The sequence below is a fragment of the Falco biarmicus genome, chromosome 3, assembly GCF_023638135.1.
Source record: "Falco biarmicus isolate bFalBia1 chromosome 3, bFalBia1.pri, whole genome shotgun sequence".
Taxonomy (NCBI): domain Eukaryota; kingdom Metazoa; phylum Chordata; class Aves; order Falconiformes; family Falconidae; genus Falco; species Falco biarmicus.
This window is the reverse complement of record NC_079290.1, coordinates 81,716,718-81,732,697: the sequence shown is the minus strand read 5'-3', so window position 1 is coordinate 81,732,697 and position 15,980 is coordinate 81,716,718. Positions and strand designations below refer to the sequence as shown.

The window sequence follows — 15,980 nt, the reverse complement described above, 5'->3', positions numbered from 1 at the left end:
TCAATGACAATTATAAATCCCAAGCTACCATGGCAAAAGTTCAAAAGGGGTGACAAAGGATTAGAGAAGCTAAATTATTTAAAAAATAGATTAGTTGCAAGATTACTGGTAATGGCTCAGTTCCTCAAAAGTGAGGAGTGTGTGTTTACATACACTGTCATACACTGTCACCAGGAATTGTGATCAAGTCCTCATACCCTGATCTTGGAGAAGCTGCTGCTGCCACCAGCTGGTAGTTCACTGGTTCCTTGGCTGGAGAGATGAGGAAGTCCAGGAAGGCAGGTAGGCCCTGAAGGAGGTCACATCTACAGAAAGTTACAGGAACATTGGTCCAGCCCAAAGTACATTTTGGAATTTGACAAAAGACAGGGCCTGTATTATGTTAATGGTATCAACCAAAGACAGAATTCACAGTCAGCAGTTACCCATGGGCATGGCTAGAACAGCAAGCATACTAAATTCATAGCATCAGACATGCAACACTGGTCCTTTCTACGATTAGATGACATTCATGTCCTTCACCACTTAGTTTCCAGAAATACATTTTGGGGTAGCAGCTCCTTTGTCCTCTGGAAGAAGAAATGTCAGTTTGTTGAGTGCTACACTGCAGCTTCTGCAAAGCCAGTGTAAGGAGGAATCTAGTCAGCACCATATTATATACCATACAAAGAACAAATGGTTTGTCACCCTGTGGCTGCAGTCATAGATGTTGTAAGAGCAGGGCTTTTGTCCCAGCTATGGGATCAGTGCAGGTCCTCTCCTGCCCGCTCTGTATACATGAAGATGCACACGGAGATTGTGGATTATCAGATGCTGTAGATAGGCTGCTGAGTTTGTCATTAGCAAGCCAAAAGATGGAGGCTTCTCTCTATTAGGTTTAGCAACAACATTCACTTTCTCCTTCAACATCTGCTACAAGAGGGCAGTAGGAACAAACCTGTGCTTGGGTCCTGGAAGCACCAGGAGGTACTACAGTCACTGGGCTACTGTGCAGTTCAGAAGATGTTTGCCAAGACTGGGATGGCTGTACTATACAGCAAATTTCAGCTGCTTTTTCATACCTGGTTGTTCCTGTGAAAGCTAATATGTTGCAATTAACTATAGCAGAAGAAATCAATAACTCCTTTGGTTTCTAAAGCATACTGCTTTATCTGGATGTCTGAGACAGAATGGATGACCCAAGACACTCTTGTTTCCAGACTAAGATATGGAAAATAGAAACAGAAAATCATCTTGGGTTTAAGACATGCCTTCATAGCAAATTAAATTAAGTCTGTGTACACCAAACCCACGAATACAACAGTGGTGCTTATTCTAAACACAAAAAAGATGGGTAGTGCTTATTCCAAACACAACCACGCAGTCATAGCTGGCTATCACAGCAGAATCACATGCAACACCACTGCCTTCATAGTTTGACTGACTTACGTTGCCTCAATCTTTCTTTCCCAGTGAGGCCAAGCTCTCTTTCTCACCCACTGCCATGAGCCTTCATGACCTCTGAGTGTATCTATGCTGTACCAGGTGTTGCTTATCTGCTTCGGCCATTTTCAGATGCATATGTAGACTGACTGATCTCTGAATATCTGCAATCTCTGTGGCATATTCATTTGCCCAGCGATTTGTAAGGTGGCAACAGCCAGCAAGCCCCCAGTGTGCACTTTGTATTCCCACTGCACCTTACACAAAAATGCTGCTTGGCCATTTCAGATTTTTTTTTTTCTGTTGTTGCAAGGTGAGCTTCTGCCACTTTTAATACCAAGCCTGGTACTGCCATTGCCAGGGTTGCCAGATCTAGAGAGGCCACATGAGCACATCTGGCACTGAACCAATGCTCAGCAGCATAGCAGCAGTAATCCAGAATAGGATTGGCCTCCCTTCCCTTTTCCCTGCTCCTAGATTCTGTCTCTGTACCTCTATAACAACAATCACAAACAAGATGCACAATCCTCCATGAACCCTGGTAAAACCGGTGCCTTTCCTAAGTAAGACAGATAGTCTCCTGAAAACTTTCACTATTATTTCTGGTTTTCACCTGATTTCCCTCAGTCCAAACAAAATTTTGCCTCAGCTTCCCATGCCAGCCTCTGAGAGACATATCCACTATGATCCATCCACCACAGCAGGATCCGGGAGCTAATGCCTAGTGTGGGGCTTGGCTTACAGGGAAGTCCAGGTTGGGAGGGACACAGAAGGCCCAGCACCGTTGTGACTGCATGGGTGAGCTGGAGGCTAAATGTCATTCTTACTGGGACCACAGGAGATCAGGGGAAGGAGAAGGCAGGGGCTGCACCCTGAAGAACCTTCTTTGTTTCTCCAAGGCTGGACCACTCAACCAGCTTCCCAGCTTGGTCTCCTCTCACGCCCTGCCAAACACAGACAGACATTTTCTAGTGGGGAAGAGAGTTGACAAGTGCAGGTTGGTTGTTTACTTCACCTTCATGGCATATAGTCATAGTGACAGAGCTGGACAGGGGTTTAAATTGGGTCTTCATCCACTTCCACCCATCCTAACAAATCTTGCCACAAGAATCACACATATTCTTGGACTCTGAGCCAGTGGTGGCATTTGTATATGAAATGAAAAAGCAGAAAAATATGTGAAAACCAGAAGAAGAGGATCTATCCAGGCTTCTAGGTAAGGTATGTTTCTTTTTGAAAGTGTCTCATGAGGCGTGGCCAAGGCCTCATCCCTGTACCTGTGGTACCTGTCTAAAGGAGACTGTAAGCAAGTCTGCCACTGTGGTTCTGGTGATAAAGGAAAGAGAGAGTGGAAGTGTTGATGTCAACCCAGTAAGCACCAGGGTCTTGAGCAGGCAGGAGAGCAAGTAACTCCTGAATCAGTTTGTCTTACTTGCTTTCATAGAATCATAGAATCATTTATGTTGGGAAAGACCTTTTAAGATCATTGAGTCCAGCCACTAACAGCACTGCCAAATCCACCAGTAAACCAAGTCCTCCTGTTCTGAGAACAGATGGTCCCTTCCTCTTCCCTCAGCCTTCTCCTGGCAGCAGGGCAGGCTGTTCCCTAGCTGTGCACAACCAGCCTTCTCTATCACGGCCCCTGGGACACTCAGTGTCTTCTGTTTCTCCATCCTCTGCCAAGCAGCATGTGTCTGCCAAGGTGAGATCAGGCAGAACTTGCAGCTCCCTTTCAGAATTGTCCGTGGAGGGCAGAGAACCAAAGGAGATACGTTGGTCCCCAGCATCAACACACCACAGTGAATTTCATTCATATTGATTTTATAGGACAGCTCATATTGATTTTCTCTGCCAACACCTCCATCTCTAGGCCACATTTTTTTTCAGAGGTATTTTGCCTGGACGCACTGAAACCACACCTCAGAAGAACTGCTGGGGAAGAAGGGCCACCAGGCACTCCCCAGAGGGCTGAGCACAGTGGTGCTCTGAGGTTTTGTCTAAAAATCTGTGCTGGGGGGCAAAAGAGAAGCAGTAGGCACAGAGAAGAGCCAAGCTATATGTGAGATGGTCAGCACAAGAGGGTGCTTTTCCTACTCCATCTTTTCAGACTCCATGCTACAGAAAGCAGTCAGAGAGCCTGTGCTACTACTACAGCTGCCCTCTTGGAAAGTGAGGGACACTGAATGACCATGAAAATGGTGTTTTTATAATAAGATGATAAGCATGTACATGGTATAGCCTGAGACAGGGCTTGTGGCAACACGCGGAGACATAAGGCCAGTTGGGATGGTGTTGAACTAGTGGGCTGAGCAAGGCAAATCTGACACAATCTCATCCACACAGTTTGTAAGAATAGGACCCTGGAGCAATCCCTTATGCCAGACTTCAACTGGAATATGTCTCACATCAAGCTGGTCTAATCATTCTGAAATCACTTTTGGGAGCAATGTGGCAGACCAGGCGTGATCTGCTCCTGGAGCCACTCACGAGTAGGATTTTATTTGACAATATAGCCAGCAGAGTTCCCCAGGGGACTGCTACTGGCTGCTGGCATAATTTAATAGTTATATTGACTATCTGGAAGTAAATATAACACTGCAAATAAAAGAAAGAGTGTACGGAAAGGCCAGTGAAGTCATAAATAGTGGGGAGGCAGACTAAATTGAATAGTAGTGTTTGTAAAATAAATGCATTTTAATAAAAACAATTTGCAAAGTGATCTTACTAAGACAAAATTGTGCGAGTTCATGTAACTGGAGACTATATTCTCTATAGCAGCCAACTTTAAAGGAAGTTAGGGGTTGTAACGTACTGGATCAACACAAGCTTCCCATGGAATCTTGTGGCAAAGAGGAATTTTGCAGTCCTGCAGTGCATTAACAAGAAAGGATATGTGAGCAGTGCAAGGCATGGGACAACAGGGACCAATACCTCTGCAGAGACCAATGCCAGATTTTGTTGCGCAGGTCATCTTCCCTTGATATTGAAAAAATAGAAACACTGAAAAAGCTGAAAGTCATTAAAGAAAACGATGTAAAGAGTTCAGCGTGTTTAATTTATCATAGAGAAGTCTGGATGATGATTCAATTATTTGATTAAAGCACAGAAATGATATCTGAGAACAAAACTAATGGGGCAATAAAGCATTTCTTCATCAGGTGGACAGGTGTTGAAAGAATCGATAGCTATAAATTAGAGTCTTCCTCAGGCAACTTCTGTAAGTCAAACCTGTTTAAAGACCCTTCATGTTGATCAGGCTGAAGCCTGCAGTATTCACTGATTCCAGCCCCTCCTGCAGGACACCAGCACAAGCCCCAGGACTATTCCCAGCCCCAAGGCAACAGTGCTGGTAGCTCCATACTGGCCGTAACCATGGCTTGGCACAACTTGGTTGTTTAAACACTTTTCACCACAGGCTACAGGTATGATTCTTATTTTCTGATTTATTTTGGTTTGAACCCGTGTAGGCATTACTTCCTTTTTCTTGTGCACCATGAATAATAGACCCACCTTAGAAAAATGAAAAGTGCCAGGGAAGGGCACAAACCCAGGAACACTGGCATCCACACTGTTTAACTGTTACAAAGGTACCCAGCCAGCTTTTTCATCCAGACCACCAATATTCTTCCAGAACTGCTTTCAGGCACATTTCAGGAGTTGGAATACAAATACAATACAAATAACTGCTTCATGCCAGTTGGACTCAGTGCTGGAGAGTGGTTGGTCCCGGGTCCATTTCACTTGCTGGCACACATGGTCTGGGATCTTAGTAAATTTTGCTGCCTGGGATATTCTGATGCTTTCTTTACTGAATCTCTGGTAATGAAAAAAGTATTATTTTTAAATACAGTGCACTAGTTACTCTGAGTTACAGGTAGCAAGAGGCAAATCAGCCTTACTTGTTGGTATTATATAATGAGAAGAATATTTTTCTAAAAGTACAATATATGTTTGTATTTCCCACACCTGTGGAAAAAAAAATCACATGAAGCTACTTGGTAAATATTGAAAGCAACTCTGCATTTTGGAAGAATAGATCTTAATTTTGCTTTAAATGACATATGACAGCAATATGGATGCAATATAAACTGAGTCTGATGAATAAGAATAATGCTCCAGCGGAAGAAACCCAGATAATTCTGTTGATTTCTCAACACATTTTTAAAAAACAAAATTAATTAATCTTTTATGGGAAATTAAGGGTAATATGAAATAATTTTTTTATTTATGGTAGATCTAGATTGTCATTACACTATGGAAATAACATTCTTGTCCTGAAACATACATATAAGTCTTTTGCTGTGTCTTGCTGACCTCCTTGGAGCCAGAGTTGTGAGAACAGACTGTCATCCAATATCCTTTGCCATCAATAGAAATAGTCTCACGGGGTTCAGTTATCTTTGGATCAGGTCCCAGAAGATCTCAAGACTTAACAGGACTTGGAAGAGCAAAAATTATTGTATGAACAAAACCCTGCTCCTGCTGCTTCTTAAATAAATAAATTTAGATGCTCTCAATAAAACTGAGATCCAGCCATGATACATAAATGCATCATCCTGCTAATTTGTGTAAGACGTATTATTTCAAGTCATTAATGAGCCAGTTGCTAGATACCAAATCTGTACGGAAAAAATAATTACACTTCTTATTCAGCTGAATAGTGGGATTTTAAAAATTGTTTATTTTATTGTATCACATTATTTTTATGCAGTAAAATGTGAAAATACAGCATGCTTCTGAGTGAGTCAAAGAACATCCTAAACATAAATACCATCAGCCTGATATATCAAGAGCAGATAAGTGGTGTTCTCTGTGCTGCTTACATCTATATCTCTGCTTCTCTTTTGCTTATCATCTGTTGTAATTAAAACAAAGAATAGCTGGCTCATAAAATGGAATTCTTAGGCAGGTGATGCTCCCAGTTAATGACCTGAAATTTCAACCTCTATTTCTGGGTCTGCAGAACGAGAAGGAAGCAATTGGTGCATTAGATACAACCACGCAGAAGAAAATAGCAACAAAGTCAGACAGAAAGTGAGAAAGACAGAAGGAAAGAAGACATGCATCATTGGAACTCCATGTGTTTTGTTTTCTTTGTTCAGTTCTTCCACTTTATTGGCCAGCAGCAGAAAACAGGAGCTCAGAGGAGAATCACAGTTCCAGAGGTGGACAAACAGATGAATTATTTGCCACTTTTTAAATTTCTGAGAAGAAAAAGTGACAATATCAGCACTTCCAGTAATTAATCTTAAACACTGCATTGTGCCATATTACACTGCAGAATTCATTTATCTGGTGTATATATACCACCAAATAAGAAAACAGTGATCTGAGCTTTTTCCAGACCTGAAGGCCACATAAATCAACGGCTTTATGCTCTGCTTGGTAAGAAACCACTATGCAATTGGTCTGCATCCTGCACAGCACAGGCCATTGTTTGAAAATTCAGGCAGGCAGATCTTGTTAACAGTAACCATGCAGATTCAGATAAAAGCTCCATCTGGGCCAGTATCCTGTGCTCAGCAGTAACCAGAAGCAAATGCTAAAGAGATTCTGTGAGACCTCTCCTGGGCTTGGACTACCTTTGGCTCATGGGATTTCCTGAGCCAGGTATGGTTTATCTTCCTGTCTCTGATTCTCTCTACCAAGCAATAGTCCCATTTCCCCTCTGACCTGGCTAAACTTTTGCTGTCCACAGCATCCACTGGTAAATAGTCCTGCAAGGCTGCTAAACCTTGCATGACAAACATCACCTCTTTCTGCATGCTTTGAAGCTGTCTCCTGTTGGCTGCAATTTGATGGCTCCTAGTTTTCATTCTGGAAGACAGTTTAAGCTCCAGACCACTCATGGCTTTGTAGACACAGCAAAGTATCAGCCATAGCTCTCTTCAGTGGGCTCTCCCTCAAGCCAAAGATTCCCCATCTATTTGTGTTTTCCTAGTACAGAAGCCACCTCACACCTACAGTCATCTTGGAAGCCCTTCTCTGACTTTGTTCCATCTCTACTCCAGGGAACCAGAACTGCACACAGTATTCAAGGTTGGGATGAACTGTGGATTTATGCAGTAGCACAATGACATTTTCTACTTGTTCTCAAATTCCTAACAATTCCTAATGACCACTCCTGAGCTGATGTTTTCATGGGACTTTATATTTCAGTCTTTGAGTTTGCTCCTGTATGGTAATGGTCAAGAGGCCACGAATCTTCATGTGAAACCAGGATCTTTTTGCTTGCTGTGTGTTTCGCTTTACATTATCTGTCTGCATTTCTTCTGAAACTCTTTCCTAGCCACCAAACCTTTTCAGGTCCTTCTGCAGTTTTCTATAATCCATATTCATCTTCACTCTGCCAACTAACTTTCTTATAAGCCAATTTTCTCATTGCACCTTCTGATCTCTTTTCTGGGTCATCTATGAACACATTGAAGGGCACAGTTTTCATCTTAGTTCCCTGCAGATCTTCTCTGGGAACGATTCTCCCCTACAAAAATTAGATGTTTGCTACTATCCTGCATTTCCTATCTGACAATTGGTTCTTTATTCAGTTTAGGATTTCTCCCCTTATTCTGCTGCTTTAGTTCCTTAAATACTTTGCTTAAGGATTTCACCAAAAGCTGATGGCAAATTCAAGTGGATTGTATCAATTAGATCACTCTTATCTACATGCTTACTGACCCCTTGAAAAATTCATTAAAGGTTTGCAAACCAGGCTTTTCTTTTATGTAATCTGTGCTACATTTCCCAAATGGGTCATATTGATCCACATGGCCTCTCATTCTATCCTTTATTACAAACCCTACTTAACTGCCCAGTGCAGATGCCCAGCTTACAAGCCAGTAATTGCTCACTCTTTGTATGGAAATCAGGGTAGGAGTGAAATATGCTTACTTACACCATGAATCCTGATATTTCCTTTCAAAATCCTTCTGTCTCTATGTACCTATTAATAATTTTCTGTCTCCTCTTTCTCTCTCTCTCTTTCCATTGGAACATGTGTTTCTTTGTTTTACTTTTTTCCCCCCCCCCTCAAATAGGAAAACACTGCCCAAGTTGGTGATCAAGAGAAAAATTTAACAACTGGTAATAGATTTATAGCAATTTTTAATCTTAAGAGCACTTCACACATTTTTCTAACAAAATTCATTAATCTAACCTAACCAGCCTAGTAAATATAGATTTAAGATGGGCTGGATATCTCTACATTTCATGTTCAACTTCCTTTTTTTTTTTTTTCTGTCAGATACTTTACCTGAGTTAGATGTGGTAATGGACATCTATAAGATTTCAATCATCACAAGCAAAGTAGAAACCACGTTTGCTCAGTTCCAACAGCCAAAGGCTTTCCCACAAACAGGAAGGAGAGGCTGCCTTAACAGTACCTCAAAGTCCATTTTTCTGCTGAATTTAAAGCAAGTTATTCTGCTCCGTGCTTCTGTTGAATGTGTTTGCCTATAAGCAAAGATGAATATACAGCAACTCTTTTTGTTTGAAACCCAGCCTCTTGTGCCTGCAGAGTCACGTCTGACACAATCACATGTATTTAGACTGTTCTTTCAAAATTTGTCCCCCACCCCCACTTCTTCAAATGCAAATCTAATCTGGTAAGTACACCATATTCTACATTCTTCCTTCCCAAATATTAGAAAAAGCTATTCTGTTCCTCAGACCAAAATCTCTCATGTGATCAGTGCAAAGTACTTATATTAAAATCTCATAATCTTGGGACTTCTGCTGCCCAGAGAATGTTCTACCAGCTATGGAAGCAGGATGGTCAGCAACTACTGATCAATAGACAATGGATTTGTTTTATCATAGGATGGAAATACTTGTCAAGGCCTAGAACTGATTAAATGCTTTTTGCAGCCTAGGATTGTTTTCACAATTTCACATTTACACAGTACTTTATTTTCCTTAATATTTAGTGCTCTCTACAGTCACTCACTTTTCAGTTTTGGGTTAGCGTACTTAATCATATGAACTCCTGAATATTCAACAAGGACCCAACTAGCATGGTAATCCCGAACAGAAACTGACCATTAGAGCACTTCTTACATTTTTGTTGTTGTCATTGATATAATAAATGGAAAAATTAAACTAATAAAAAGATAACATCCAATAAATTAACAATTGCTGAATTTGATGGTTCTCACTGTGGAACAGAAACAGTCACAAGTTTTAGCTACAAATGCATAAAATATATTAAATCTGTTGATTGAATATAATATCTATTTATTTTATTTTAGCTCATTTCAAACATTCATTCAAATCCTTCATTGTGAATCAAAGCATCAGATTCTTATCTGCCGACATTACTGGACTGATCTAAGATTCAACTGGAAAGAGACATACTGGAAATATTTTTAAAACATACAGTTATTGTGGTATGCCACAAGAATTTAAGCATGTCAGATAATCTTCCCACAGAGAAGATGATAGCTTGATTATTTAATATAGACTGTTATTTTGTCACCAGGTAATTTCCATCGTGGTTTTTATTACCAAGTGAACTTCTGTCTGTTACCATTTCTATTTCTTACACAGTTTAGAAAAAAACACTTGTAATTAGCAGACATAAGACAGGTGGGGAAGGTAAGGAACCCTTATCAGACATAAGACAGGTAGGGAAGGTAATGAACCCTTATCAGATAATCAGTCACGAAGTCCTCCATTTCTTTTTGTGTGGTATGCCGAACTCTGTTTTCCCATTGCTCAAGCAATACTTCATTTTGGCACAAAGTAGAACAGCCCCAGGGACCGAACAGACCCCACTGCTAAATATATCCTAGCCTCTGAGGTCAGAGCTTTTTGTAGGCTCTGATCCTTGTGGATAAAAAAGAGAGGTTAGAATCCAGGTGTCCTGAACTCTGGGTGTACATTTTTGTTACCAGATAAAAGGGAAGTCTGAGAGCTCCTTTAGTGAGTGGGATCGGGCATGGGCTGGGCATATCTACTGATCAGACATGAGGTGTGAAACAGGCAGAAAAATATCTGCTCATTAGATCTATGCAGTTACCCGTATTGCAGTTGCATGTATGGCCTTTACCCACGAGTTGGGTCCCTTTGTGCTAAGGACATCACAGAGATGATCCCTGACCCTGGCCCTTAGCAGCAAGACAGCAGCTTGCAGTTGTGTATAACGAGGCAAGTAATTTAATGCGGAATTTGGTGGGACTTAGTGAAGTGATAGGACAGCCATGGGCAGACCTCACCTAGCAGTGAAAGGGCAGCCTGTGGAAAAGCACGAAGCCACATTTTTGAAAAGCTTTCGAGAAGGGAGTGGGTTCTGCGCTGCAAATGGATCAGGTTCAACCAACATCTGGTACAGGGTGGGGGTGGGAAGCAAATCGGAGCCAGGCACAAGTTTTGGATGGGTCTAAATATGATGCACGTTTTAATGGCTACACAATGCAGGAAGGGGAACAGCTCAAAAGCGGAGAAATTCCAGATGGTGGTCTAAAAATACAAGCAATGTGCTACTGTTTGTTGAGGACTGAGAAAAGGGTAATTGACCAAAAGCCCCAATGAGAGTCAATTACAGCAGTTCTACAGGAGTGGACTAGCAAGAAAGACTGGAACCATAAGTCAAGCAGAGAGGCGCTTCAGGACCTGGATGCAGCAGCCCACCTCTGGCAGGCCAGAGCGATTAGGGAGTTTTCAGGACCCACCGTTTCGAGGGGGTGCTGGCAATTTTTTTCGAAGATGCTATTAATCACATTGTGTGCTTCCTGCTCTACTGGGATCTACTGAAAAATTCCTGGAGATGTTATATGGTAACAAAGGAAAGGAAAGCAGTGCCAAGGGCTACTGAATGATCCCTATTGTCAAACTCCAATTATCTGGCATTTATAAAAGGTGCTAATTATAATTGAGTATTGATTACCTTCAGGGTAAAACATATTTCTCATTATTTACGATCACGTGTTTGATGACCCCGGGACGCCCAAAGCAAATAATGACTTGCGCAGCTTAGGGTTTATAGATCTCATTTGTGTCTCGAATTCATTCCCCGGCGGCCCGGCCCAGCCCCCCCACCCCGCGCAGCGAGGCGCGGCACGGAGCCGAACCACCAGCAACGCCAAACGGCTGCCGAGCTGCGGGCGGGGGCGCAGCGCGCGCACTCAGCCGCGCGCCGGGGCAGCCGCCCACCGAGTTGCGGCGGCGGGAGGGGGCGCGGAGGGCGTGGCTCGCGGGCGGGGGCGTGGCTTCCGGGCGTGGGGGCGCGGCCTGGGGCCGGCGGGGCGCCGCACCAGCTGCCCCGCCTCCCTCCTCCCGCGCGTGCGCGAGCGGCCGGAAGCGCGGCGGCGGCGGCGGCGGCGGCGGCGATGGCGGTGGCGGAGAAGTTCGACTCTCTGGAGGAGCATCTGGAGAAGTTCGTGGAGAACATCCGGCAGCTTGGCATTATCGTCAGCGACTTCCAGCCCAGCAGCCAGACGGGTCTCAACCAGAAACTGTGAGGGGCCCGCCGCTCCGCCGCCCCTCTCCGTGGCCAGGCCAGGCCGCGGGGCTCTTGCCGCCGCCCCCAGCCCGGTGCCTCAGGGTGTCGGAGGCCCTGCCGGCGGGCCGGGCACCCTGCCGCGCTAGCGGAGCGTGGGGGTCGCGGCAGGGGGGGTCGCCAGGGTCTCCCTCGCTGGGCGTCGTGTCAGCGGCCTCGCAGCCGGGTGAGGGTGAGGGTGAGCGCCGCGCGCCCCTCTGGCTAAACCCGACCCGCTTTCTCCTTACAGGAATTTCATGGTGACGGGCTTGCAGGACATCGACAAATGCCGGCAGCAGCTTCACGATATCAGCGTGCCCTTGGAGGTTTTTGAGTAAGTAACTTTGTACCTGGAAGGGAAGGTGCTGTGGTCGGTGTGATTTGAGGTGGCGTGTCTGTGCGGCAGGGGTGTTTTCCTTGAGGGCTGCCTGTTTCTTAAACCCCGTCTTCTGAATGCCTGACGGGAATGTCAGCAGGCAGGTGAGAAGTACCTGCAGCCTGTGAGAAGGTGGAAGGGTAAAAGAAGTGGTAAATTGTACACCTGCTTTTGGACCTCCTTTTTTTACTATTATATATATATAAAAATATAAATATAAAATTTACTTAAATATTATTTATATTATTTAAACTGTAATTTGTATTTACACGTGTAGGCAGTCAGACAGATTCTGTCAAATCTAGTGGTTCAGTAAGTAAGCTTTCATTTTTGAAATATACTTTTACACAAGATTAGAATCAGCACTTTATAAAGTTGGAGGTGAAAATGAATTAGGCCAGTACTTAGATGTTTAGTTTCAGTATTGGTAGTCTTGTTAGCAGAGAATTAGAACGTTAAAAAAATCATGAACATAGAGGGAGAGTGATACAAGACCGCTTTTACAATATAGCTGACAAGTTAATTTACTGGTGTTACTTGTAAATCCAAATGTCACTAGCTCACTATATTCTAGTGTATTAGTGGCTATACAGGACTCTTTGCAGTTGCGCTTTCACTCTATCTGTAAATCTGTGATGACAGTCTTAAACGTTCTGTTTTCTTCATTCACTGATGTAATTTCCCTTTGTCAGACACACCACAAAGCAAAAAGACACAGGTTTGTTAATACAGGTGTGTTAATTTTTACTCTTTACTATGGTATGTATTCTTCCTCTTCATCCTTGAATTGTTGGGTGCTATATTCCTATGTGCTTATTGCTCACCATGTACTAACTGAAGTACTTTATGGTTAGTGCCCTTTCAGTTGCTTGGAAAAGGGCCATCGTTCACCATTCATGTGAATGGGTGCCTGTGAGGAACTAGCTAGTTTTACTTTTTGTTTGCTTTTAATACTTTTTTCAAAGCTTCAGGCTTTCTAGAAACAGAGATTTAAAACAGTGTACCAAGATAGACGTTTGCTGTCCATGGCCTACTCCTCCTTGAGCTATCTTTTGAAAATGGCTGAGTTAAACTGTGTTTTTTAAAACACACGTTTCAGATAACAGTAGTAACAAAAAGACAGCAAGGTGAGTAATTCTATACTTTGGAGAACATCCTAGTAGGAATATGATCGTTTAGGTAGTATCTTTTCTATTTTCAGATACATAGATCAAGGCCGCAATCCTCAGCTTTACACTAAAGAGTGTCTAGAGCGAGCTTTGGCAAAAAATGAGCAAGTAAAAGGAAAAATTGACACAATGAAGGTAAATCAGAAATGGCAATGCCAATGTAATAGTGTATTTGATAAGATTTTATTTTTCTATAAATATGTGGGTGTTTTTTCACTTTTGCAGTTATTCCCTTATTAGGTGATTTGTATTAGGAATTGCTCTGCATCCCTGTATCTTAACTGATGCTAATATAGCTGTTCTGGAAAGGAAATAGTAATTCATCCCACAGCTGGAGATGGAGATGTCGCTATGATTTTATTTTGATTAAAGATGTATGTAGCATTACAGGTCTTTTTTTGTGTGTGTGGTTTGTTGTTTCCATTTGAATACTAGTGAACCCCTCGCACTGTTTTAATGTACCTTGTAGCTATGATGTTTGTAAATTTAGAAACAAGCAAAACAGAAGGGATATTGTTCCTGTCTTGAATGGATCTTAGAGTATTAAAATATCAAACGTGCTATATAAGCATGAGTTAATCTTTATAAAAATTACTGAAAAGGTATGCCAGTGTTCAGGGTTTTCTGAACTTGCACTTTCATTTAATATGAACCTAAGCATTCTTTTATACTATTTAACTTCTGGAATTACTGCTGCAAAACACAGAAAAGGAAGTTTAGTGAGATTTGAGAAAGGGCTGTTTGTGTTTCAGAATGTTCTTTGACTGAACTTAAAATTAGTGTGGAGGATGGCAATTTGTGCTGCAGAATGTAGATGTATCTCCATACATTCTAACCTGCTCTTTGTTTTGGTATGCTCTGTGCTTGTAAAGTTGTAGAAATACGTAATTCTTCCTAAGCTACGTGTAAGTTCCTTTTTGGAGGTGGAGAGTATTCCATGTCAAATCAAGAGGACATGTCCTTTATCAACTTTGCTTAATAAAGTCAGACAGATATTGATGTACTGGAGAGGTCCAACTACTTTGTTTTTCTTAGGTGAAAATAGTTAATTTATGGGAAATTAAAAGCATTTTAGTTTAGTGCTTTCCTAGTGGATTTCACTTGAGTATTTTCTGTGAATTTTCTAAAGAGTAACTTTCCTGGTTTGTGTGTGGGGGTTTGGGTTGGTGTGGGGGTGTTTTTGGGTTTTTTTTTTTTGTTTTTTTTTTTTTTTTTTATTTGGGGGGGGGGGAACAATCATTCTCTTAGGTCACTGAAATGTAGAACTGTGTTGTGTGCAGATGTTCCTGTTCATCAGATAACATTGCTTGATGAAATCTAAAGAAATTGTGCAGATGATGTATATACATTTTTTCTCTTTCCAGAAATTTAAAAGTCTGTTAATTCAAGAACTGACAAAAGTGTTCCCAGAAGACATGGCAAAGTACAAAGCTATTCGAGGAGAAGATCCTCCTCCTTAAGCTGGTCTTTGATAGGTCTAAAAATGTCAATTCCATAAACTGACACCACTCTATAAAAACATTGATGGGAGAGAGGGGGAATCCAAGCTGTCATAACAACTGTATTAAAAATGGCAGTGATGGACTGTAAAGGAGCTTGATGATTGCTGATGGTTCTGGTCTGAAGCTACTGAATCTTTCTGAAGAGTTCTACTCAAAAGATTGCAGTTGAAACTTCCTATGGTAATCTCTTCTTTCCTGAAAGGTTTTGGAGATACAGGTGCCTACAGGTCATCCATACATAGCACTTCCCACAAAATACGTTTCCAGAGCAGATAATCATGTTTTTTGTCTTCTGAAAAGTGTGCTCCAGGGTTGTGGGCTCATCTGTTTTTAAGAGAAATGTATTGACTGTTTTTCATTTGTAAACTGCTTTGTTTTTTATTACAGTACAAAACAGTTGACTGCTTTTGTCTTGCCAAATTCTACTGAACGGGAGCCTGTCAGGGGCTGCAGTTTTCATGTGTCATAATGAATTGCAGCCAAGAAAGCCTTCATATATTCTTGTTTTGTTCAATGAACTGCAGTGCAGATGGCTGAGAATATAGAAAGTGAGCATATTCGGGGACTAGCTCAACAATGTTAACATTTTCTGTAGTATTTAATGTAAGCTTTTGTTCTATTCATTTTCTGTAAGCGGATTGTTGAATAAAAATCTGGAAAAAAAATATCCAGCATTTTTCTGTTGTCTGCTACTTTCGTAGCTTTCAGTTCATTCTCCAAACAATAGCCTTGGAGTGATAGAAATAAAATGTATGTCAGAACTTGGCTGTTAAAAGTTTGTGTCTGAAGATAATGTTAACTTGGTATTTTGGTTTTGGAGAAAGCTTCTCTTGTAGTACCTGTAGCAGGCGATCTTGGGGGTCAGCAATTGTCACCTGAGGTGTTTCTGGTTAGCTGCAAACTTAGGTGAAATCTGTAACTGTGCATAGATAAGAGTTCCAACACAAAACAGCATGTTGGGTGCACTACCCGTGGGCATAGTGCACGTGTGGAAGACTAATTTTACAGTGGAAACAAGAGGACCTCTCTTGATCTTGGGG

The 15,980-nt window shown here is 42.0% G+C and overlaps 1 protein-coding gene across 1 annotated transcript; it reads left to right on the top strand.

Annotated features, from left to right (window-relative positions):
• Nucleotides 1-5,175: 5,175 nt before the first annotated feature.
• MED10 (mediator complex subunit 10) lies at nt 5,176-15,701 on the top strand. The gene is made up of 6 exons (XM_056331502.1): nt 5,176-5,241; nt 6,386-6,456; nt 11,402-11,872; nt 12,144-12,227; nt 13,471-13,573; nt 14,803-15,701. The coding sequence occupies exons 1-6, from the start codon at nt 5,176-5,178 to the stop codon at nt 14,896-14,898; spliced, it is 891 nt and encodes a 296-aa protein (XP_056187477.1). The 3' UTR covers nt 14,899-15,701.
• Nucleotides 15,702-15,980: the final 279 nt, after the last annotated feature.

Bases quoted from the DNA above. Each gene is read 5' to 3' on its own strand.
- MED10 (XM_056331502.1), top strand. From the start codon at position 5,176: ATGGTCTGGGATCTTAGTAAATTTTGCTGCCTGGGATATTCTGATGCT. The intron at 5,242-6,385 runs GTAATGAAAAAA...CTGGGTCTGCAG, and splicing joins CTTTCTTTACTGAATCTCTG to AACGAGAAGGAAGCAATTGG. The intron at 12,228-13,470 runs GTAAGTAACTTT...TTCTATTTTCAG, and splicing joins GTGCCCTTGGAGGTTTTTGA to ATACATAGATCAAGGCCGCA.